The 25,112-nt window shown below is 32.8% G+C and overlaps 1 protein-coding gene across 1 annotated transcript; it reads left to right on the top strand.

Moving 5' to 3' along the window:
• Nucleotides 1-1,194: 1,194 nt before the first annotated feature.
• On the top strand, nt 1,195-24,717 carry LOC125073377 (zinc finger protein Xfin-like). The gene is made up of 6 exons (XM_047684184.1): nt 1,195-1,643; nt 7,636-7,721; nt 18,456-21,171; nt 21,319-21,955; nt 22,073-22,278; nt 22,452-24,717. Exons 2-6 carry the CDS (start codon nt 7,664-7,666, stop codon nt 22,711-22,713), a joined length of 3,879 nt encoding a protein of 1,292 aa, XP_047540140.1. The 5' UTR covers nt 1,195-1,643; nt 7,636-7,663; the 3' UTR covers nt 22,714-24,717.
• Nucleotides 24,718-25,112: the final 395 nt, after the last annotated feature.

Raw genomic sequence — 25,112 nt, 5'->3', positions numbered from 1 at the left:
TTACATACCTATAATATTTTTTCTTTGTATTATTGAGTCGAATAGTCCACTACCCTGAGACGAAACATTAATAATAATCTTAGTATCAAATATCGATTAATGTCATGGTAAATGATAACTTTGCTTTATGTATGATAGTGATTTTATTGTTATTTGTCTTGGGAAGATACCTGAATAGTTAATAAAGTGAAATACGAAATATATCGTAAAATAATAAACGTTTGATGTTTGATAAGATATTTTTTTTAAAAAATATTTCTATATTACTTTGGTATATTTATAATAAATAATTTGTCATCTGTGGTACTTTTGGTGTTGCGAGATCGTGTGGAGTTTTAAATTTACATTGGCCACGTGTTGACAGATCGAAGGGCGTTATATTTATTCAAGAACGTTTGACCGATTACAAAAGGTCAACCTAAGAGAGATCGATACAATCAAAATATCTATTTGTAATTATATGGTAGATTAGACATATATAGGTGATATATATTTTGATATTTTGTAAGATTAACGATAACATATATATATATATATATATTCTACTATAATTAAAGTACTTATGTTTTTTTTTTAATATATAACTTTCACTAATAATTAATATCTGAATTTAAACCCTTCTTTGTATATTAGCTTGAACAAATTGAAAGCAATTTTTTTCCACTAAGTAGGTATATTTTAATGAGCCAATTTAGGAATCGAACCAATAATGCTGTGAGTACGACTGTATATTATTACGACTTAAAAATCAGGTAGTACGTCTTATATGTTATGCATGCTTATTTATAATTTACAATCTAATTTTATTTTTAAAATAATTATAAAATACTTCTTTGTTATTAGAGTAAATGGACTTCAAAGAAAATAGATAATAAGGTACTTAATAGGGAATAACGACTAGCCTTCTGTTTTTACTTCCGACAATTACCTAATTCTTTTATTTTAAAAATTAGTAATATGCTAATGTCACGTTTAAAATAAAACAAGGAATGCGTTAATTTTTTTATTTTAATTCGTTCAATAATAACTATATTATCATCATTTTTTTATCCATTCATTTTGCTATTTATAAAAATATTATAAATTTGTCGCCATATTGTTATTTTAATCTTATAGATAATGCGCACTAAATAATGTTTGATTAAAACAGAACACTCGTTTGGGCATCTCCATATTATCACTACGCACTCTCAATGATCCACCTGAACTCGCCCGCCGGACAATCTGTAGCAGGACGACGAAACGATCGACACTATCCGTCTCACTCTATCCCGTCCCATGCGAGATGCGCTCTCTCCTTCTCCCCGCGCGCCGTTCTCGACCAATCGGCGGCCATCTTCTGCTCCCCCGAGAGCAGAGCGACAGTGCGTACTCTCATCACAATCACAAGGAGACGACATCTCGCCGCGCGAGGTTGTCGTTCCCGCGGAAGATGATATTCCACCAACACGAGTGACCGATGCACATTATTTAAAAAAATAGTGCCTTAGAACATTTGTTTAGTGTTTGAAAGACTGTAAAATCTGTGTTTAACTGCTGTTGTGATAAGTGAGAGACTGGAAGCTCGATCTTGTGGAATTGGACTTTTTTCGTTACAATAATTTCAGGCGACGTGTGATAGCGTAAAAATTATCCACGATTGGGTAAGTGCTATACCGATTAGATTACAATGCAAATTATCGTTTGTTACGGCTGCCATTGCCCTATGCTTGTATTAAGGTGCCTAAGTGATTCCTTATTATATTATCGAGTAGGCTCAGTGTCTGCAGCGGCTGACAAATGCTTTGTCGTTTGTTGACCTTACTTTAAAACAAAAATTGGTTAATTTTATACTAATATTTTTCTTACAATACCAAAAATATATATAAATTGTGTAGCAATATTTTACGTTATTGATATTTTATTTAAAAACGAGTGAAAATAAGTTGTTTTGATTAATGATAAAAAAACAATGTTTAATTTACTATTTTTTTTATTTGAAATGTGATTGTGGTTTAAATAATGGTGATATATAAAAAATGATTTAAACCTTTATTATTTATCGTACGGCATAAAATTAATAAATTTTATTTATATTTGTAAATTCAGGCTGTATTATAGGTATGCAAAAAATGTAAATTCTCCGACGGACCACTGAGGCTTTCCCTTTTTTATCATAGACAAAGCAAATAAGGTTCCTTTTCCTTGAGGGGGATTCATAAAATTTTCAATGGAACTATTTATTCAAATTTATATACCGTTGTTCACGATTATATTTATTTACTTTATTAAAAATATATAATTAGTGTCTGAAAAACATACATCTTCAACTAAAGTACCTAGTTAATATAAAAGAAATACAAATATGTATATTTAAGAAAAAAAAAAAACAAAAAGATTTTGAAACGCGTCATTTAAATTTTTATGTTAGTTTGCGATATTCATAATTTAAACTATAAAAAAATACAACCTTTATTTTTTTTTAATATATTTAACTTGACAAAGAAATTTAATACGCATCCAATATATTTTTTTTATTAATCATATTTATTCTTATATCTTATACTTACTCTTAATACAAACCTATTTCAACCAATAGGTATAAAGTTAATATTGCAAATTAAATTGTAATATTTCACACAATATTTTAATAAGAACATTACCTATTACGTAAATTACCCATAATATTTTCCCAAAAATCCTAGTAGGTATATAACCCGACGCATACAAAATAGATCTATACAGCAAACAAAAGCCTAAAATATTAAATACCTATCTACAATCAAACATCAACGTCATATTTTTCCATAATATAAAAAGTTTTCTAATAAGAACTACTTATAATATCATTAAAAAAAAGTTTCATTAAAATAAATACATTATACAATAATCAAAGCAATATAAACGTATATAATAATGTATTATTAGGTTATTGTTGATAATATTTATCCCCTATAAAATTTCCATTAATCTGACAAGATATTAGTAGAAAAACGTCTTAAGCGATTCGTTCTGATAAATTATCAAATATGTAAAACGTAACAGTTGCCACACGAAATAATGTAGTAATTACTAATCTAAATACATATATTTTATACATGTTTTCAAGGGACTCAATCAGCTTAGAAACTAATATATAATATATTAGAAACAAATAAATACAAATACATATTTGTAATAATTACAAAATAAGTAAATTTTATAACACACATTATCTTAATGCTCGTATTTAGAAAAAAATATTAAAAAAAAAAAATAAAACGCTGAAACGCGTCATTTAAAATCTTAGGAATGTATTCGAAATTCAAGATTGAAACTATGAAAAAGACATCCTTAATTTTTTTAATTTAATTTGTTTAACTGGACGAAGAAATACAATACGCATCCGATATAACTATTAAATATAAAAAAAGAAATATGATTGTGAAAGAAACAACGAGTGAAAATCTCCGTTTCATCTCAAACCACTATCATAATTGCACTTACGTTTCAAGTGTGGAGATATGAGTTATCTTGTATGATTGCGTCAGCCTCTCAAAAGATTCGTATACCATTAATTAAACACGTAAACGTATATCAAGAAACAACGACAAATAACAAACGGGGCCCTGGAGATATTCTATGGAAAAATAATCTCGAAACTCGACCCAGAACTCGATCGATCTATTAATTAATATAAATTCCCTTTGAATTAGTCTACCGCTGAGTGATACTTAGTATTGTTGTGTTCCGGTTTGAAGGTTGAATAAGACAGTGTAACAAAGCACAAGAGCCATAGCATCTTAGTTCCAAAGTTGGTGGCGCATTGGCGATGTAAGTAATGGTTGATATTTCTTACAGCGCCAATGTGTATAGCCACTGTTGGCCATTAACCAATCTGCCAATCTTTACAAAATAAAAATGAAACTAACCCAAAATCGAGGTGTTTCACGGGTGAACCTTCCTGCCTCTATCATGACATCAGCATGTACATATTTATATACATTTATGTACATAATTATTGGCTAAACCGAAATCGAATTACACAATTACAAAGCTACAACTACAAACGACAATTAGAAATAGGTTAAAATCTTTTTTTCTTTAAATAAATTAAGTAAAGCTTAGCTTTAGTTATAGGAATCTCCTCTGCGCTTAAGGTTAAGTATATTTAATATCGCCGATTCAGTCATATGGCAAATTTATATCCATTTAAGGCAGGTTTCCTTACGAAACTGCGTTTATGAGATAAACAAAGAGGCAACGTTTGCCCAGATTTTAACGAATAGTCTACGGCTTAGAACTATTATAATAGAAATTTAACAATTACCAATTACTTATACAGGAATCGAATTAGAATCTTCTTGTTCCCCTATTTCTGACAATAAGAAAATTATTTACATAATATACTGCTAATAGTTATATACCTACTCATATACGGCAAATAAATAACATCTTATAACACGTTTAGGTAATATATACAAGAATACAATAAAACTAGAGACATAACAACTTGGTCACGGATTCGTTATAAAGTATTGCCATATTTTTTAATTAGTGTAAATATTATTACTTCATTCTTAATGTGTACAACACGTTACGGTTTTTCATAAAATCTTATGTAATGTTGCCATGATGTTTAATAATTAATATTAAATATATATTATTTTCCTTTAATTTTTACTTTTTTTAATGAGGTGGTACATCAAGACGTCATTACCATTAAATTTATGAAGATAATAAAATATGTTATTGTATATATGTATAAAAAAAATCGTACGCTTTGTGTGTGGGCGTCACGCGAAACTACTTCAAATAGCGAGCGAAAAGCTTCTCTGAGCGAACTGAAACAAGTCACCAATGAAAGCAACGAGACAAATTACTAAGTCTTATTTACACGGCCAGCCCTACTATCTGTTTCATACAAAACGACCATAGATAACAAATAAGCTTTTATTATATTAAAAGGAAGCTAAAGTTACGAATTTAATGACAACTAATTCAGATAGTCGTTATGCTATTACGCAACAGATTTAAATAGTTGATATTATCAGTTCTCTGAATATATGAGAAGACATTTGCAAATGTACGTTATACGTACATACACACACATATACTCACTCACACACACACACACACAAATAATCTTATGAAAAACAATTTAATCACAATTGTCAAGTTTTACTAATATTTTATTATCATGAGCCGTCAAATTCGATCCTGCGCCATCTTAAAGCTGTTCCACTAATTAACTTATTAATCAACTAACGTAATTTATAAGTGTTTCTTGCAGTTGAATCTTAACATTCAAGATGTTCATATCGAGTTGACAAATTTATAAATAATAATTTGTAATAGATTAACCACTGTCGACCGATCACGTCTGCACTGATAACAGGTGAAATCCTTGTGACTTATCACTGATAAGCGAGACTAATTGATTCTCTACCTAAGCGATGAGTATTTCTTGTGAGGAATTTGTAGACATCATAACGGTTACGGAAAAATGATTTGTGAAAATTTGTATGTGGTGGAATAAGCTTTAAATATTCTGCCCAAATGGAGGAGGCCTGAGCCCAGCAGTGACACTAACTTTATTTTTTGATAATAACAATAATTTACAGATGATACATAATAGCTAAACATTAAATAAAAACTTTAATAATATCTGATGTTCTTGATCACGTCTGAAAAAAAAGACAATCAATAGACCGCAATGCCAAACTTTATGTAAACTATTTAGATAAAAAGGTCTAAGAAGAATACAAATGTAAAGAAACCACACACCAAAGCCACACACCACTTTGAAAAAATAATCCAATAGATTCCAAAGGAGACGTAATAAATTAAATAAAGCTTACGATGGCCGCCATCTTGTGATTCTGAAGAGACTCGCCATATTTGTGAAAATTAATGACATTTAAACTTTAACTCCTTAACAAAGCTTAATGCTTATTTAATTATAGACAAAATATATATCAGGATGTGTTCACAAACTAAAGGGCTTATCTGAGGATTGTTACTATGACCTATTCCAATCACAGAAGTACCTAAATAAACAGTTTTGACACTGAATTGACGTGACAACTGTCAAGATCTTAAATATTCTATGGTATATATACATATAATAATGAATATGGATTCGTATAAAAATTTAAAAATGGCGACCAAAATATTATCAAATTTTTTAATTAAATCTAAAATTGATTAGTATATATTATGTGTTGTTTGACTTTAAGTTTGTATTACATAATATAGTAGATCTTTTAGCAAATCTAAGGTTTGTTTATCTCTAATGCTTCTTCGATTGGAATAGGCTATACATAGTTCTTAAGATACCGAGATGTAAGTACATGGACTGTACTCACACATACAGACCCTCCCCCCTCCGTACCAGTACTAGAACAAATGAATTTATTTAAAATGATATCATCACCAATCGACCATAAAGTAATAATAGCTCTCACTGTTATCGTCAATGCTAAGATAGTAATAAATATTGAATTACGATTCTTACACGTTTCTTAGTAACGTAAGGCTTCAAAGGCACCGACGGTCGGTTTTCTTTGTCGTTTGTTTGCATTTTTGCGAAAACTGAGACGGAAAATGTATGAGATATGGAGATTCTATAGGAAATTGTTGTAATTTCATATCGCTTGCCTTTTAAAGGTTTCACATGTCTTCAGATTTGAGTTGTTTTAACGAAATAGGGATACCATGTATACGGATTTCACCGGAATATAACGGATATTGTTTAGAAAAATGATAGATTTACTTTTTTTTTAATAATAATTACTTTATCTTGAAGAATCATCATGGAATGAAAATAATTACTCCCGTAGCAATATTTACACAAATGTCACACTGAGAAACTATGTTACGATTTTTATGAACTTTTAGCCTATCTCTATATTAAAAATATTCAAAAATTTAAACTAAATTCAATATAAACAAATAATACATTTAGATAAAGGCTCAGATAGACAAAATGGCGTCCACGAGACATAAGCTACAGTCGTATTGAGTCGCAGGTAGCGCGGTGCATTCCAACGCCAGGTTATTAGCACGCATTGTCTCTATAATAGATCACTCAAAGTGCAGAACATAAGCTGCAACATTATCATACAACACTATTAAACGCTTGCTTTTTATAGAGAGATTGTATCAATGAAGTATATAAATTATTTGAAAAAAAAAATAAACAATTGAGAATTTATATTGGTTTGTTACATGCTGTTGCGTGTCTTTGATTTTAAATGTGATCTGATTTAAATAAAGTCATATACGGAAAAGAAATGGATTCATTTGTATTAATAACGCTCAATAATGAAGAACATTTGCAGGAAACGAATCGATAAACATAAGGATTTGTGACTCATGCGCCTCTTTGTCTAATAAATCTATATTATTGATCACTATTGTGGGTTGGACACTAGAATTATCAACCTTACGTTATCACATGAAATAGCATATTTTGTTAAAGATTTGTGTACTAAAAAAAATATATATATACTTAAAACTACTAATTTCGATAGTTTTAAAATACATCAACTTTTTTGTATTGATAAAATACTTGACATTTTTCGCATATTAAGCCATCCTAAGATAGGCTCAAGTAGGTCAGCAAAATCGATTTTATATAGATTTAAATTAATCATAAAGCCTTTTGTTGCACAGGCGCCGACGCGGACGCGCGTCGCGGGCCATGCAGGGAGCCGCCAGTGCACCCGCGCCTCCCGCGGCCGAGCCGCCTTCATCCCAACGTGAGTCAACATCTTTTGTATAAAACTTAAACACATTATACTTAAACGAAACATATTTTTATTCTATATTCGTCGTATTCGTAGATACAGTGAAAATATTAACAATACAAAGATAATCGATGCCGCTTTCTCATTGACTTCCTGAATTATCAAGATCATCTATTACAAAACAAAAACAGGATGTAAGCAAAGCACCAGTCAATAACCATAAGTCATTATTACAATCGACATCTCGTAAGACGATCCGTGTTATCACCTCCGTGGTAATTTGACGACTGACGATAATTTCTGGTAGCCAACACTTGGCGCGTGCGCGTTACTCGACACCAAATATTTGTAACTACCCGCAATATATTTGTAGCCCTTGGTGAAAATAAGAAAAATTTACACAATACTTACCCTTTTTTTTAATAACGAATTTATAGAAGACGGTAAAGTACTATTTTGTGTGTAAATATTGAAATAGATGATTCTCGAATATATTAATTTTAAATTTAATATATATACATACATATAATATAAAGTGTACAATACAGACGAAGCCTTGAACACTTTTACTGTTTGAATTGTTGAAATACTGAAGAATAATGAATTTATATTTATAGTAAAACAACCAATCAACTGTTAAGGACGCAGAAAAGAAAAAATATTTTCCATACGCCATATGTAATTGATGTGTCATGTTTATTGGCGTTTTATCTTTAAAATTCTCGTTAAAATAAATAAGCGATAAATAATAATGATAATAGTAACAAAGTTTAAACGAATGATTAAATCTTCTACATTATAATGAAATCAAGATAATTTTATTGGATACCTATAGTGAAAGAAAACGGGAATATTAACATACATAAAGTACCAATTGTACCGCGACATACATACCTATACTAGTCTTATTTTGTACTTCAATTATAATATTTGTGTTAATTCAAAAACAACGCACAAATTTATTTTAATATATTTTATTGGTTTATTTTTTTTGTGTTATCTATCTTAAATATTACGCTCGGACTTTATCGATATATTATTTTGCCGAAAGTTTCCACAGAATCGCACCTGTCATAGTCACGAGCTGACCGACCGTGTGTTTTTATTCTATCTGTTCTAACACATGGTGTATAATTTAATTCGATTCAACTAAGAATTCATCACCAACATTTCTCAACACGTATTTTCTTATAAGAATACTTCATTAGGAACTCATTAAGACAATCGTCGGTATTTCGTTTGCTCAGCCGCAGAATCTATCTCTCGGGAGCGCGCAACATCCTTTTGTGATCATCACACCTGTGTTTACAATATCTCGTACATTGAGGATTACGTGAGCTGTATTATTGTAAATATGTTTCGATCGAAACATTTATTTTATATGTGTACTAGTAGACTCGGCTACGCTATGATATAGCTACGTTATTATAGTAGTAAAAAAAAAATATGTCAGAATATTGAGCGACTTTTGCGTGATGAGCGTTAAAAAAATACAACAATATTTTTTATCATTGAAGTATAAAGCTGCCGATGACAAGTTCAAGACAATAATAGTTGACCCAAATAGATCAACTTCGAACGAAATCGATAAAAAAATAACACTGTTTAAAAATTAAATTTTATACAACAGACATAAATTCTAAGAATTTCGAAGGTCACCTGATAAGATTCAGAATGTCCTAACTATGACAAATACGACAAAGAGGTGTATCACTGTAAAATATAACGGTATCTTTTCGTCCAGGCCTATCCGGATCGGCAAATTTGGACAACTGGATAATGATAACCGAGATGAGTAAATGCTATTTAATATTTACCTTTCGTCACGTGCGCAATGACGCCACATCCGTCGGATAAGATAGCTTGACTGGAAAATTTCTTTTGAATATTAGCGACCGGTTTGATGAGCTGATGAAATACAAAGGAAATAAAAGATACAGACATTTGTCATTTATTTCAAAATTGAATACAATTTTCGACTCACGCAGTTTTTTCCAGATATTTAAATTTGGAAACATAATTTATTTGACAAGAGTATTTATATCTTTATCTGTTCTGAACGCATCTAGTAAACAAACACATAAAAATCGTCGTTGATGAATATGTATCCCTTTAATTCTTGACTTCGTACCATGGTTTCTAGGGAATAAATTAAAGTTTAGTTGAACCGTGAAAGGTAAACAACCTTTTCCACACGTGTACCTGAAGTTAATGTACGGGATACGTGTGGAGTTTGTTAATGTGTCACCGAATTGAACTTATCTTAAACGCTTCGGTACCTTAATGGCAGACACCCTTAGGTTGACAATTCAAAGAGAAATTATGTTTTAAACTTAAACGCACTACGTGATTCAGAATTTGACACTAATATATAATTTGTATTATCGTAAAAAAAAATATATTGTAATTATTTGAAATCAAAGAAAATGTATTATTATTTACTAGCAATACATTTTTAATAAGAAGCTTATTTACAAAATATGCTATGTAATAAATAGTCTATAATAGAATATAAATATAGATGAATAAATAATAATCATATGACTTGTATTACTAATATAATTTGATCTCAGTTTCAAATAGTACGAAAAAACATGGAATCCCTAGCGGCAATTCTATATACTATACCACTAACGCCATCTCTTGGTCATTGTGCGTATTAAATGAACTACATAAATATTACTTTATTACCAAATTTTCTATTATTCTTAATAATTCTCAATTATGTAGGTATAAAAAACAGTTTTATATAAGTAAAGCAGTTTTATTAAATTAAATTCTAATTTGGTACATTTTATTTACGAATTGCACCTTGAGATTTCCCGGTAATAATAAAATCAGTCTTCAGATAGTCTTCAGTATGTTAACTGAACAATCGTACTGAAATAGGGCATAAAAATAGTCTGGAATCTATATACGTCACACGTAGCTATATACATCAAATTTATGAGAGAAACAAATTTAGCAAAATAATTATATGCGTAACATATTAAAACAGAGTAGGCCTTTTTTTCAATAGTAAACAGTTGAAAAAGTATTTATTTCTGTTTATATATCGTAATTTTCAAAATGTCAAAGACTAGTAATTCCTTTATTGTATATATTATTTATAATAAGTCATAATAATTATATCGTGATTCAGTAAATTAAATTAAAAGAACTAAGAACAATTTTCTTCGTTCTCTAGGAACTTTCTCGATACATTCCAAGATTAAATTTGAAACGTGTTCCAAAGTCCTAATAACCGTACCTTTATTTTCATTCAGGGCTCGCTTGATAAATAGAATCATAACCAGGAGCAAAGAAACCGTTAAATTGTCGCGGAAGACGCGATCCTGACTTGCATTCGTTATAACTTCACAAAATGGCCGCGCCTTGCATCAGGATCATTCAAGATAGCCCGTTTTGAAAATCGAATGAATGCTTTTTAATTAAATAAGAATGCATTTTAATGAAACAGTTTCTATAAGTTTTTCGCGGTTATATGAAATGTTTTCATGTAGTTTAAATTAGCGGTACGCCTACCGTATTAAATTTCACTCGTAAATTGAATCGTATTACACGAGGCTGTCCAACAAAAGCAAATTATCAATTTCTAGACAATAGCCATGTTACTGTCACATATCGGACCTCTTTCTTTCGAACATCTTACGAAAATCGACGCTATGGCTATACGTTTAAGAGACAAAATCGTATCTATAATATTTTTGAAATCTTCACCGGTCGGTAATTGTCAATGGCGACACCATAAATGAGGGCTTAAGATACACGGTGTAATTCAGTACCGTTGAGCTCATTGGAGTGTGGCAGAAAGCGGTATCGGCGACGTCCCAACCATATCAATCAAATTATAATATGCGATGTCGTGACCGTTAGACGAAATTGACCGCCTTATTACTTTCCGATAAGGTCGAGAATGGTATGAAATAATCGTTAAAGGATGATATTGCCTGGATGGTGATAGGTCGATTTAAATTCCGTATAAGCGGGAAGGAGGAAGTCACGGCGCAAGCATGTATGTCACACCTTTTCTCCGTATATGAACTTGAGTGAACTCGACTGAGAATTTGATGGTTATTTGAATGGTGATTTTATACGTATCTATCCCTAGACCACGGGGATAACGGCTTCTATGAACGAAGGCTTAGATCCAGTTTAATACTGCTGTATTTTCAGCGGTATTTTCATGACCATTGCAAGTAATAGTCATAATTTCTAAAACTTCTTGCTGTCATCAATCAATAGACATAATTATTATATATTACATAGCTGATGAAAATATAGTAGATTTGTAGTGTGCGTCCTGAGTGACGGCGTACTGCGCTTGCGGATCCGCCAGCAAAATGAAATTGATTGTCCGCTCGCAGCTCGGACAGTACCTCTGGTACTCACAGGTCCAATCATTTCGAGTATTTGTTACGTGCGCGAATCCGCGTACGCCGTCACTCAGGACGCACAATAATGTATAACCGTCCCTTGAATATATGTGTAAGTATCGTACACGTAATAGATGATGGAACCTCTTAAATACGTCTTTTTCTCGACGTCAAATCTTTCTCTTCTCATGTGACTGTGCTTAAACTTAATGCGTCCTTATAAACTTCCTCTCAGTTCCCGTCCATATTGGTTATGTAATCGCCTCAACTTCCATTTGACAAATGGGTTATATATTGGAATACTTTTTAAAAAAATCTTGACATTCAAATACAGCTGAAAATAATATTTATTTCGTATCCAAAATATTGCTTATAAGTTTTCATCGAACGCCTCCGAATCTGCATTACAAGATAATTCTTCGAAAAGTGACAAATTTCGACATTTCGCCACTAAACGCGCAATTTCCGCGTACAACAATTACTTACGTTGCGTAAAGGGTTCACACCGTCACACCGTGACGATCTTTTGTTTATGGAACTAATAATATTATTGCGAAAGGTTTCCCGCCAACTTATACAAACAACCAATCAGGATAGTGAGTTTTTAGTTTCGATAAATATATATGTACATATTTCATTACACATTCACAAAAATTTTTTTTATATCTATGTATAAACTTTAACATCCCAATTTACTTGAATGGCCTGAGTCTAATTAAAGGTTTAATTTTATATTTTTATAATAAGTAAAGAAGCATGGAATAGATTAAAAAATGCCGTAGTTTTTTTTTACTCATTTAAAGTGGACGAAGTCGCGGGTGAAAGAACACTACAAAATTTTACCACGTAATGGGTAAATCCTTTTAATATTTTTCCTTATTCCAATATTTAAATGTATGTAAAGTCAGCAAATAAATTAAGAAACTGTTAAAGTCCCACTTCTGCGCTAAAGCCTCCTCTCCTTTTGAGAATATTTGTAGCAAATCCACCACGCTGCTCCGATACGCTGGACACATGTGTTCACATGTGACATACTTTCATGAGACACATATAACCCCTATTTGTCTGATGACGTAAGTGTTCTAACCTCTGGCCCACCTGGGTTCTAATTATTTATAATATATATCTATATATAAGTAAATATTTAAGTAAGTCAGTACAAGGGACATAACATCTTAGTTGAATGGTGCGGATGGAAGCGCCAATGCCTTTAGGCGATGGTGACCACTCACCATCAGGTGGTCCATTCATCCCTCCGACTAAAATCATCATATCGTATAATAGTATCGTTACAAAACAGTGTGAAAGCAGTCGTGGACTAACGCATCAGATTACTTCATGAGATTGCGTGATACGATTATTTCTTAGAAATACGACACAAAACGTACATTGATCAATTAATTGATTATATTTGAACTTCGTTCGCGATCGCGTCGTAAATAATGAGAGTATTTTTATAAACAATATACATATTTGTCAATACAAACCACCTAATAATAATGTCATTTAGTTGTAAACAATTTTGGATAGAGCAGGACGAAAAGTATTGCTATCTCTATCTCTATCTATGTAATTACATTTAAATTACTCTTTTGAAAATAGATCTCGCAACGGCGCCAAACTTGCCTATTCTTCGCTTTCTGCATCCCGTCTACCATGAATTCTGAAGAAAAATTTACTTACCAATAGATCAATTAGAAATAAATGTTGAAAAATATATATTAGACTTATTATACTGTACCGCATTCTATTAATAAATAATTAAAGAGCTTGGATTTAGTATTCGTTGCTATTTATATAAAATACATAATTTATTCTGCTACCAATAATTAAAAAAAAAATCCATACGTTTCAAACAAAATCCAGTGAAACGATATAAAAAATAAATTGTTGAAATTGTGAACAATGACGTCGCCGTATTGATATTATATTATTTTTTAATCAAACGAGTGAATTCGTCACGTTAGGTAATTTGATAGTTTCTCGTAACCGGATGTTTTTATCTAAACTTCTGAAAACGGATACTTAGTTTTGCGTCGTAATTGATGATAACGTAAGAAGTAATTACTTACACGTTGGCGAAAAACGAAACTACAAGGAATTCATACATACGAGTTTATTTTAAAATCATCTTAAACTATTTATAACAATTATATTATTTTTTACTAATATCATAAATGTGAGACTGCCTATATGTTACTTTTTCATAGCTAAATCACTGAAGCGAATTTGTTTTATTTTGCTTCAAATCAAGTCTCAAACCCTAAGGACATAAGCTACTTTTATACCTAAAAACTACGAAGCATATGCAGAGCCGTGTCCAGCTATGCTGGAACCCTTGGGCACCCATGAATTTGGAGCCCTTTTGCTAGATACTTTTTGGTTTAATTTGGTAAATTGTTGGTTTCGGGGCCCTCTCAGGATGGGGGCCAATAATACGGGGTCATATCAATAATACGGTATACTGTACCTATTCCAAATACAAGAAGAAACACATTTAACATCGAAATGTCGGTCGAGAGCTCGAATGATCAATGATATTTGCTAAATATTCGCGAATTAATTGCGTTTTGAACGGAATAGTGAAAAATATTAATCAAGAACTGTTAGCTGTACAATCGATCTTTTAACAAATCGCACGGAATACGTAAATCTAAGGAAAAGCATATTCAGTTACATTAGGTGATTATAAAATGATGCATGACCTCGATCACATAAGAAATCCCAAATGCCTACACATGACTCACTGTGACGTCATATTGTTATTAATATAGTAATTAATTGTTGTTCTTCAACTCAAACTTGCTATCCGCCCCGGCTTCGTGTTTTTTTTTTTTCATATATATTGGAAACTGAGATGTTACGGCTCTTGTTACTTAAGTTCCGTAAAACATTTATAATGAAGGTCAAACGTACGCTGAAGATATCTTGTTTTCGTCCAGGAACCATTTCGAGCGTACGAACAACCACATAGAAATAACAAACATACAAAAACTACATATGTTTTATTTATATAGATATTGATTTTTAAAATCCAAATCAATATCCAAATGTTAAACTTGTTTGAGTGTGTGTAATCTTAACCAACTGCCTCGTTTGTCGCCCGGATTTTTTGGATGCGATATTATCCATCTCACTACTTATATTTGTATTGTTGAGATTAAAGTCCATCCACATATTAAAATATGATAATTGCTGTAGTCATGTTATAGACAAATTATATATTTATAGGCCAAAATGATTCATAATATTTGTCGAGTGCAAAAAATATGACAATGTCTGTACATGGAACGTGTAGTGGTAACGATAATTTCCTAGACATTTGTGGGTATGTCTTGGTTGACTAGTGTATGTAGGAGCGGTATGAATTATATACTAAAACTAATAATATACTACTCAATGTTTATACATCTCTTGGTAGAGTAAGCTCCTTATCTACTCGTCATAAGGACAAAGACATCATAATTTATCTAAAACATGCATTTGAAAATTATTTTGGATGTTCAACTAAACAAAGATACTTTTTGGATTGAAAATTTATGACGTCATTACAATATTAAATAAATAAAACAAATTCCACTGAAACACAAAATTATAAATAAAATACATAAAAATCAATTTTAGGCTATTTTCACGCTAAAGACTTTAGTGTAGGGCTGCTCCGTTTAGGTGTTCCCGAAGTTCGCATAACAAAGACAAATATTTTTCGTATTTTTGTAACAAATACATTTTGCACTTTAAATCTTAAAGATAAACATATATTACTGTACACGTATATAGAATATGTGTATATTATTAGACATTATTAAACAACAAGTAAATATTAGATAAAGCTGATAAAATGTTAGCTTTAAAACCATTATCAGAAGAGATTATAATAGTTTTTCCCCCCAGAGAAAACTAATATAGCCAACACACTACCACCACTTTGGGTACAGAAAAAGGTTTAACAAGCTATTATTTAAATATATTTTTTCCAAATTGGGAAGACTAATTCCGTGTAAGCATCAGGGCCATTTAAACCTGATCTGTTATACGCTAGACATTTGCAAAGGAGACTAGACAACTTCTCAATTATTATGCATAAAACATAATAATTGTGCAAGATTTTATTATCCAAAGAAATTATGCAAAATATTAGCATAATCGGTTAAAACTGGTTTAAAATTCAGGCTCGTACTAATAAGTGATGTTTAGTAAAAGGCACCAAGTGAGCACATCTATGGTATATACTTGTTTCAACGTAATAAGGGTGACCTAACTGTACCTAATTTCCGTTTAATTCAAAAGCTGTGACGTCACGCCCCTTTCGTCTTGACAAAGGAAACGCCCTTTTCAATAGCTTTTACGAACTAAGACGCATTTCTGACATGACTTAGCGCTTAAACTTGCGGGTAAATGATTCTGTGAAGCAGAACATTGCATTAAATACTTTATCGACCTTCTGAAAAAACTACTAAACGACGGTTCATAAAACTGATACGAGGCGTTTCTGAGGTTTCAGTATGTCTCTAAATCTATACTAACTATAATAACTCTGTCTGTCTGTTGCTCTTTCACGACCAAACACTCAACGGGATTTATTAAGTTTGGTATGAAGTAATTTTGAACCACAAGGAAGGACATAGGCTACTTTTTTTATGCCTGACGACCGATGCCTAAAACCCGAGCAAAACAGCGGTTAACGACGTTACTATATATTACGCTTTAAATTTACAAACTATATACATGACAAGCGTAAATTTCATGTTCTCGTTATGTAATATATTAAAGGCAAAGGACAATAATGTAAAGTAACCAATAAATGATTACAAGACGCGTACTTATCGCTTAGAGGTCGTTTTCTTCATGACATCCTTAAGATAGAGGACATCGAATTAAATAAAGAGCTTTACGGTTAAATAAAATAATAGCCATAGCGAGTACACGAAAAATTATCGAAATAATTAAATATAATCAATGAGGAAAATGGATCATATTATACAGACGTTTATCATTAATAAGAACACTATTGAATAGTCATATACTAATTAAATAATTTTTAACTACTATCCGTGTGGAATGTACCGAGAGGAATATCAATAATCACTGTTTTTCGTATTTAATTATACTATAAACTATACAAAGAGTAATTCATATATCCTACTTGAAAATTGACGAATATTTACTACACTCTTCTTAATCTTATATATAATAATATGACTTTACTATGTTTTTCTTATATAAGCGCTAAACATATATTGAAAAATGTAAATTTAATATTAGTTTATGCTGAAGTACCTAAGCTAAAGTGTTCGAAACACCATCAGAAATACCATTTACGTATTCAGTCGTGGCTCACACAGCTAAAATACATAGAACGGTTGCGAAGTAGATGACAGTATTGATTTTTCTCCAGCCAACCAGAGGCCGACGAAAACACCTCGTTCTAACGCGATCAAAAGAACCATCGCCGCTGCGCTGAGAAATGCTTTGTTTGAATATATCTATACATTCAAGCTATAACTATGTTGTTGTAGACAAACATTTGGAAATCTTATTAATATATCTATGTTTCTATACTAAAATTAGTAAATATTTGTTTGTCTTTAAACAGTAAACTCTGAAATTATTGAACCGTTTTTAATATTTACCATTAAAATGCTATTATGCTATTTATCCAAATGTTTTTTTTTTTTTTCTTGTATATTTTAAAAGTTCATAAACCAGTAATGAAATATATAAAACTTGATTATGTCTGACAAATAATTTGAGCGAAAGGTTTCTCTCGATAAATAGGCTCGCATATCTACCCCGAGTGGGTATAACTAATGGCAATATTTTTTTATTTTAACTATTTCGAGGTCTTTTTATAGGCTCCTCATATAACTTTAAGATCATTCTTTAGACATGACGTAATTACTATATGTTTAATGAACATTTAGGCAAAATCATTGTTAATATCTCTAAAGGGATCGCTGGCCATCCTTTTACAGTTTTTGAGACGTGCCTCACGTTTGCCATCTTTAAGACAATAGATGGCTGATTCACTCGAGAACTTTGCGGTTAAGGCACAGGTCACATTGCTAAAGAATAATCGCTTCTAATAACACAAAACCTTCTATCGTAATATAGAATTCATTGATATTATTCGTGATTAATAACATTGTAGAAAAGCTTACATCACGTTTTTCATTTTTGTAATCTATTAGCTGATTGTTAAAACTGTTTCACAATAAAGACATCTCATTCTATAATTCTAATAAATTCAATCGTACAAGTGAATCCGCCTGACTCATCTATTGTCGAGTTTTCTTGGAATAGTAAAATGAAAGCGCCCGGTTATTCAAACATAGTCCATGGTTCGTAACGCGTTCCTTTGTTGTTGCAGAAATCAAAACAGAAGTCATCAGCGAGGCTAAAGTCGAGGCGGATAATCAGGAAGAGGAAGAAATGAAGATTGAACATCATGAGACGCGCGCAACGCGCACCACAAGCATAGACAGTGATAACAGATCAGACCGAAGCGAGGAAGAAGATTGCAGACGTGCCCGAAAGCGAGCTGCTTCCACCTCACCTTCGCCTATTCCATTAGACAAGAGAACGGCTCGATTCGAATGCCCCAAGTGTTTCCAGCGGTTCGATTCAATAAATGCCTTCGATTTCCATCGCTTCACAGCGCACGGGGATGACACTAGATCCGGCTATGATGATTACGTAGATTATTCCGCTAAAAAAATACCAGATATGTTACGAAGTTCACACGTATCTATCTCAGAGCAACGTTTTCGCTGCGAATACTGTTCACGAGATTTTCCATCAGGACAAATCTTGGATATTCACCGAAAAACTTGTACGTCATCCACTCGAATATCCAGTCCTGATCGTGACCGAAGGGAAGATTTTTTCGCTAAACTTGATCTAAGGAACAGGTCTTTTGGGATACCAGGCACCTTAACTCCGCCAATGGATCGATTTACGCCTAAATTCGATGATGGACATCTTACTAATGGCATAAGGCATATAGATGCTGCAAGAGACCTGGCGGATATTCAATCCATCCTAAATGTCACCTCTGCTGGAAGTCTTTTAGAACGACTGACTGGAACGCGGGTGGCTTTAGAAAGTGCAGTATTAACACCCCCCGATACAATCGTTAAAGAACGTGAACAGGAAGAAACACAAGATAATTTCGCCGCAGAGTTCAGGCGAATGAAATTACGCGGTGAGTTCCCGTGCAGACTATGTCCTGCTAAATTTCCAAACCTCCGGGCTTTAAAAGGACATAACAGAGTTCATCTTAGTGGAACTGGACCCGGACCATACCAGTGCAACATGTGTCCCCACGCATCTTTAGACAAAGCGGCTCTTGTTCGGCATATGCGAACACACAATGGCGACAGGCCTTATGAATGCGCTGTATGCAACTACGCCTTTACAACGAAAGCGAATTGTGAACGTCACTTACGTAATCGTCACGCAAAAGTAACAAGAGAGGACGTGAAACGCTCAATAATTTACCATCCATCAGAAGATCCTAATAACGACGAAGTAAATTCTAAACTTGCTCGGGAAGAAGTTAAGAGATCGCTAGCATTCCACACGCCAGAAGTAGAAAGACGCAGTGAACCCACAGGTCGTAGTACACCACTGTCACATTATAATCCCAGTTTCATAACAGACAGACATCCCGTAACTTCTCTCACAAAAGCTTTACCCGATACACCCGCTTTAACGCCGAGAGAGTCGGATCCGCCAATGCCCAGAATCAAAGTGAAGGGTATCGGACAACTCACGCAAATACCTGAATTTAGGACACCTGATCTTTCATTTAAGACCAATGATCTACTACCAGAAACTTATAATGATGATGCTCCAGTAGACCTTAGTACGAGTGACAACAATAGTTGTGATGTATTAGATCTTAGCAAGAAAAAGCGCGACACAGATGATGATGAACCTAAAGCACCATCGCGTCCCGCATTTGACAACTCTGCGTCTGTTGCAGCAACAGCCGCCGCAACTGCTTATGAAAAAACCAGATTAATCCTTGCTCAGCAAAGACTTTTTGAAAACTCTCTACCTAAACTTGATCCTTCTTATTATGCAACTCAATTGTCTCAACTTTATGCTAGTGCAGTACCAGGTCTGCCAGGTTTACCTATCCCGCCTTCATTTCCTATCAACCCATACTTTCTACAAACCTCTTTTTTTCCTCACCCAACGGATTCCCAAGAAATAACCGAAATGAAGCAACGTATACAAAAAGAAATCATCCGAAGTCTTAGCATGTCTGGAGGTAGGTTGGTTACAAACGAAGCTGAAACACAACCCAAACAAGAACCTGAAGAGGAAGAACAAAAGCCTATCCAAGTTTCTACGACGCCAACCCCACCACCTCATTCAGAATCTCCACGTCCTATAACAAATAATAATCTTGTTTCTCAAAATGATTCCGTAAAGATGGTGATAAAAAATGGTATTCTTATGCCTAAGCAAAAGCAAAGACGTTATCGTACTGAACGACCCTTTTCCTGCTCCCAATGTTCAGCGCGATTTACACTTCGTTCAAATATGGAACGTCATGTAAAGCAACAACATCCTCAACATTGGAGTGTTAGGCGTCCAACGCCTAGAGCGCCTCCACCGTACCCTACGCCTGACACACTAGCTGATCGAGTCAAGTATGCGTTGTTAGCACGTCACTTGGAAAGACCATTGCAAGCCTCCGATCGCTCACCTGTAAGAAGAGACTCCGACGAAGTTGCTGACAATGAGGAAGACGAAGATGACACGCTGGTTATCGACGAGGAGACAGATGACCAGAAACTAGATGAACATTCAGCCGCGCACAGAGCTGCAGCGGAAATTCTAATGGCTACACGTCAACAAGAGCTTAATAAAGACTTTGATCTTAAGATAGCTGGAAACCTTATTAATAAACCTATCCCAATTACCACTGAAAAATCCGAGACTGGAGTAGACGGTGTTCCAAGCCAAGATAATGTGGTGCCTGTAGTGCCAACTCGAAGCGATGAAGAAGAGGACGAGGAGGGTTTGGTCGCATCCACTAGCGAGGGAAACAACTCTGGAAGCGATGAAAATAAGTAAGTTGTTTCAGTAGGTAATTTTTTAACTTAACATCATTAATTTGTTTAAAGTCAAAGCTATTATAACTTGATGTTTATTTATAAATAATCTCAGATATACTATAATTTCTTATATAAATACTTACTTTAATTTCCTATCTGCAGGTCAGAATCGGACACTGGCATACAACCTCCAAAAAAGAAGTCAGCCTACAGTCTCGCACCGAACCGCGTATCGTGCCCTTACTGTCACCGCAAATTCCCCTGGTCTTCATCCCTTCGACGACACGTCCTTACACACACGGGGCAAAAGCCATTCAAATGTCCCCACTGCCCACTTCTCTTTACCACAAAGTCTAACTGCGACCGCCACTTGCTCAGGAAACATGGAGGATCAGCTAAAGCCATATTGGCGGAACCTATCCAAGATTCCATGACGCCACCACAAACGAATGATAGAAGTGTGCCAGAAAGACCTTTTAAGTGTGCCTCGTGTCCAACGAGCACTTTTTCATCTCTCGAAACGCTAAAGAAGCACATGGCGTCTCGACATGGGACGGGAGATTCGCAGCCAAGTTCTCCAAACCCTGATGAAGAAGTAGATGGAAGCTTAGTGTTCAAATGCCATCTCTGCGAGGGTTCGTATGGTGATAGAACAGTAGCCTTGGAACATCTGGCGTCAGCACATTCAGCTGAATACGAACAGTTGGTCAGCAAGGGTGCATTGGACGCAGCCAGTGATCGCAGCGAGAGTGCTGATGATGATGACAGAGGAAAATTCCCTGATCATGCGAATAGAAAGGTGATTATTTTGTTAAAGAAACTAAGATTGCTATTTAAATTTTAAATAAATTAAAGTTTTTTTTGTACATATTATGTGTATTGCAAAATCTATTTCTAATACACCATTTTTTATCAGGTCGTCTGTGCCTTCTGCATTCGTCGTTTCTGGTCAGCGGAGGATTTGCGCCGTCACATGCGCACACATTCCGGTGAACGACCCTTCGCGTGTGATCTATGCAGACGACGATTTACACTGAAGCACAGTATGCTGAGACACAGGAAGAAACACAGAGAAGAAACCGATGATGAGGAGTCCTCACCAAGGGATGACGCGGCTAATGGGTAAGTAGATGTTTCGTGAAATTTTTGTACTCCTATTGCTAAATTGATTGATTACACCACATCCAAATGTCTTTTGTTTTTATTTAGAAACAAATAATTTTAAATATTTAGTTTTGCATTATTATCATTTGTCGTTTTGTGAGAAAATAATTTTATTTTTTCATTTGTCATAGTTATCGCTACCAAGAAGACGATGGCTCCGGTAACGAGATCCCGAGCAACGTGAACAACAACAACTCTCCCCCCGCCGCGCCCTACGACAAAAAACTCAAACTCGAGATGACGTCGCGCAAATATTCATCCGAAGCCGAAAACGACACCGAAAACGGAGGTGACCTAATCGGCAAACTTCTTGGTATCCCTGACAAGACCATCATCAACAAACTACTCTCTTCAGCAGACGAAGCGGCTAAATTCTTAGGAGTAAACAAATGAGAGTACGCCTTAGTCCTCGTGACCCCAGCTAGGCTTATCTTAGCACCGCGAGGACTAAAAATTCCACATTCAAAAACCAATGAGAATCCTTCTACAACGCCATCTACCAACGAATAGTTGTATAATTTTAGCAAGTGCTAAGTTCTATTTATATTGCACAGCGACATCTATCGTCAAATAGATGTGCTTTTCGCATAAAATTGATTTCTCTTAAATATATCGTTTTACAATATTGTAAATAAGCTTTATAAGATACGTAGGTGCCTTTAGATGCCTTATTATAGCATATACCGTCCTATTCTGCCTTATTCTAGGTACTATATGTACATATAAAATTGTGGGTTACAAGCAACGAAATATTTAGTGCCAGTTTAAAGTACACTGAAATTTGTAGTGTTACAAGTTCATTGTGTTGTTTTATATTTTATTGTATATATTATAAGAAACGAGAGGTTTGAAACAGTACCTAATATTTTAAGATTACTATAAACTCGCTAAAACACGTATGCATTTTCATCTAGTCGCATTATTCACGTTTTTATCTTCACCGATTTTCAGTTTCATTTTCATAGTTGTGAATTTCAGCCAAATACTTTTCAAATCCAAAATTTTCTAGTCAATTATTTTTTCTTTATAAATATCGACCTAAAATAACCAAATGTCAGTTTTCATGATAATTTTTAGTATAATTAAGGTATAAATTAGTTATAGAACCTCATATAATAACGTCCTACCAATGAATAGTATAAATTCGTGCGATGTACTTATGTATTTTAAGTATAACTATATTTTCTACATTTCTGTCTTCTGTCTTTTAGCTTAGGAATTCTATGATGTAACTATTCATCTTTTTTTTTACTGTACATAGTGATATAGTATTTAAATAATTTCATTTCTATATAAGTTTTCGTAGGATAACTTTTGTTTGCTCAAATTCATGGCATTTCTTTATGACAAAGACTAATAATGTTGCTTTTAAGAAATTTTAGGATCTCTTAATATAAATTGTATAGCTAATTATGTAGACCAAAGGCTCTTGGTGGACTTTTGTTTACCTTAACGATGTTTTTTGATAGCTTTTTTTTAACGATTTAACGATTTTTGTTAGAATATTTCAGAGTTATAGTTTTTTTATTTCAATTTTTTTATATTTTTGGTGCATTACTATTGTAACTTGGGTTATGAACTCGCTAATATAAGTTAGTTTTAGATAATTCAGTCTCCTCGACGGATCGACGAATCATACGCTAGAATATACCTAAGTTCCAACTTTGCTTTGTATAATAGAAGACGCTAACTATATACCAAATACAAAATATATTTTAAAATTAATGGGTAATATTTTAAATCGTGTAAAATTACTTGTATAAGCAATAATATTGTAATTTATTCAGTATAAATTAAAGTATTTCAATTATTGTCACTAAAGCTTAAATATTAAATAATATATTATTATATGAATATATAGATGTTTGATTAAGTATTTAATTATAAGTGTGGCTATTTTAAGTTTTGAAAACCTGCTTCATGTCAATTATAGTTAGATGGAAAGGAAATGTTTGAAACTGTAATTATATAAATTTCTATTTCCAATTATTATAATAAAACATAATTTGCTATGTACGGTCAGTAATTACATTGAAGTGTATTCGATACCTGTGCTTAAGAAATATATAGTTTTTATTGTATTAAAAAATAAAAAATGATATTTAAGTTAAATTACGTACTTATTTAGAAATAGATTAAATGTAAGTCCTATTTATAAGATGTGGCAACACCGCTTGGCCTTTCAAAAAGTAGTTTGTGTGTTTTAATATATTAATGTTATTTAAGATTATAATGTTAAAGATAAATTAAAATTTACCATTTTATGCATGATTTCAATGTAATAATTATTATTCATAATGTTAAGAAGCGTATTTACTATTCACTTTTGCCTCTCTCTCTCTCTTTATTTGCAATACGAGTGTCGTTTTAAAAACGTTTTTTGTGAAATACATTATGGTGGATTAAATAAAGAAATACTGCTTTTATATTAATTGTTTAAATTTTCTTAACCTCCTAATAATTTTTTATTTATTTAAATGCTTTATTGACCACCATAAAGTTAATGGGACAAAAGGCGGACTTAATGCCTGAAGGCATTCTCTGCCAGTCAACCTTTAGATCAAACAGAAAAACCATGAAGGCGGTAATTAAAAATTAATTAAAAGTTAATTAACAATATATAACAATATATGCATAAACTTATATAAAACTACATATAAAACATATACATACATATCCATATAGTATCTACAGAATAAATATTTATATATACTGTCTATCTTAAAAATATATATATATATATTATACAACAATAGTTAATTTTATAATAATAGTGCATAACAGAAATCATA

This window comes from Vanessa atalanta, chromosome 24, assembly GCF_905147765.1.
Source record: "Vanessa atalanta chromosome 24, ilVanAtal1.2, whole genome shotgun sequence".
Classification (NCBI taxonomy): domain Eukaryota; kingdom Metazoa; phylum Arthropoda; class Insecta; order Lepidoptera; family Nymphalidae; genus Vanessa; species Vanessa atalanta.
Note: the sequence above shows the minus strand (reverse complement) of the source record. Positions and strands in the feature narration are given on the sequence as shown.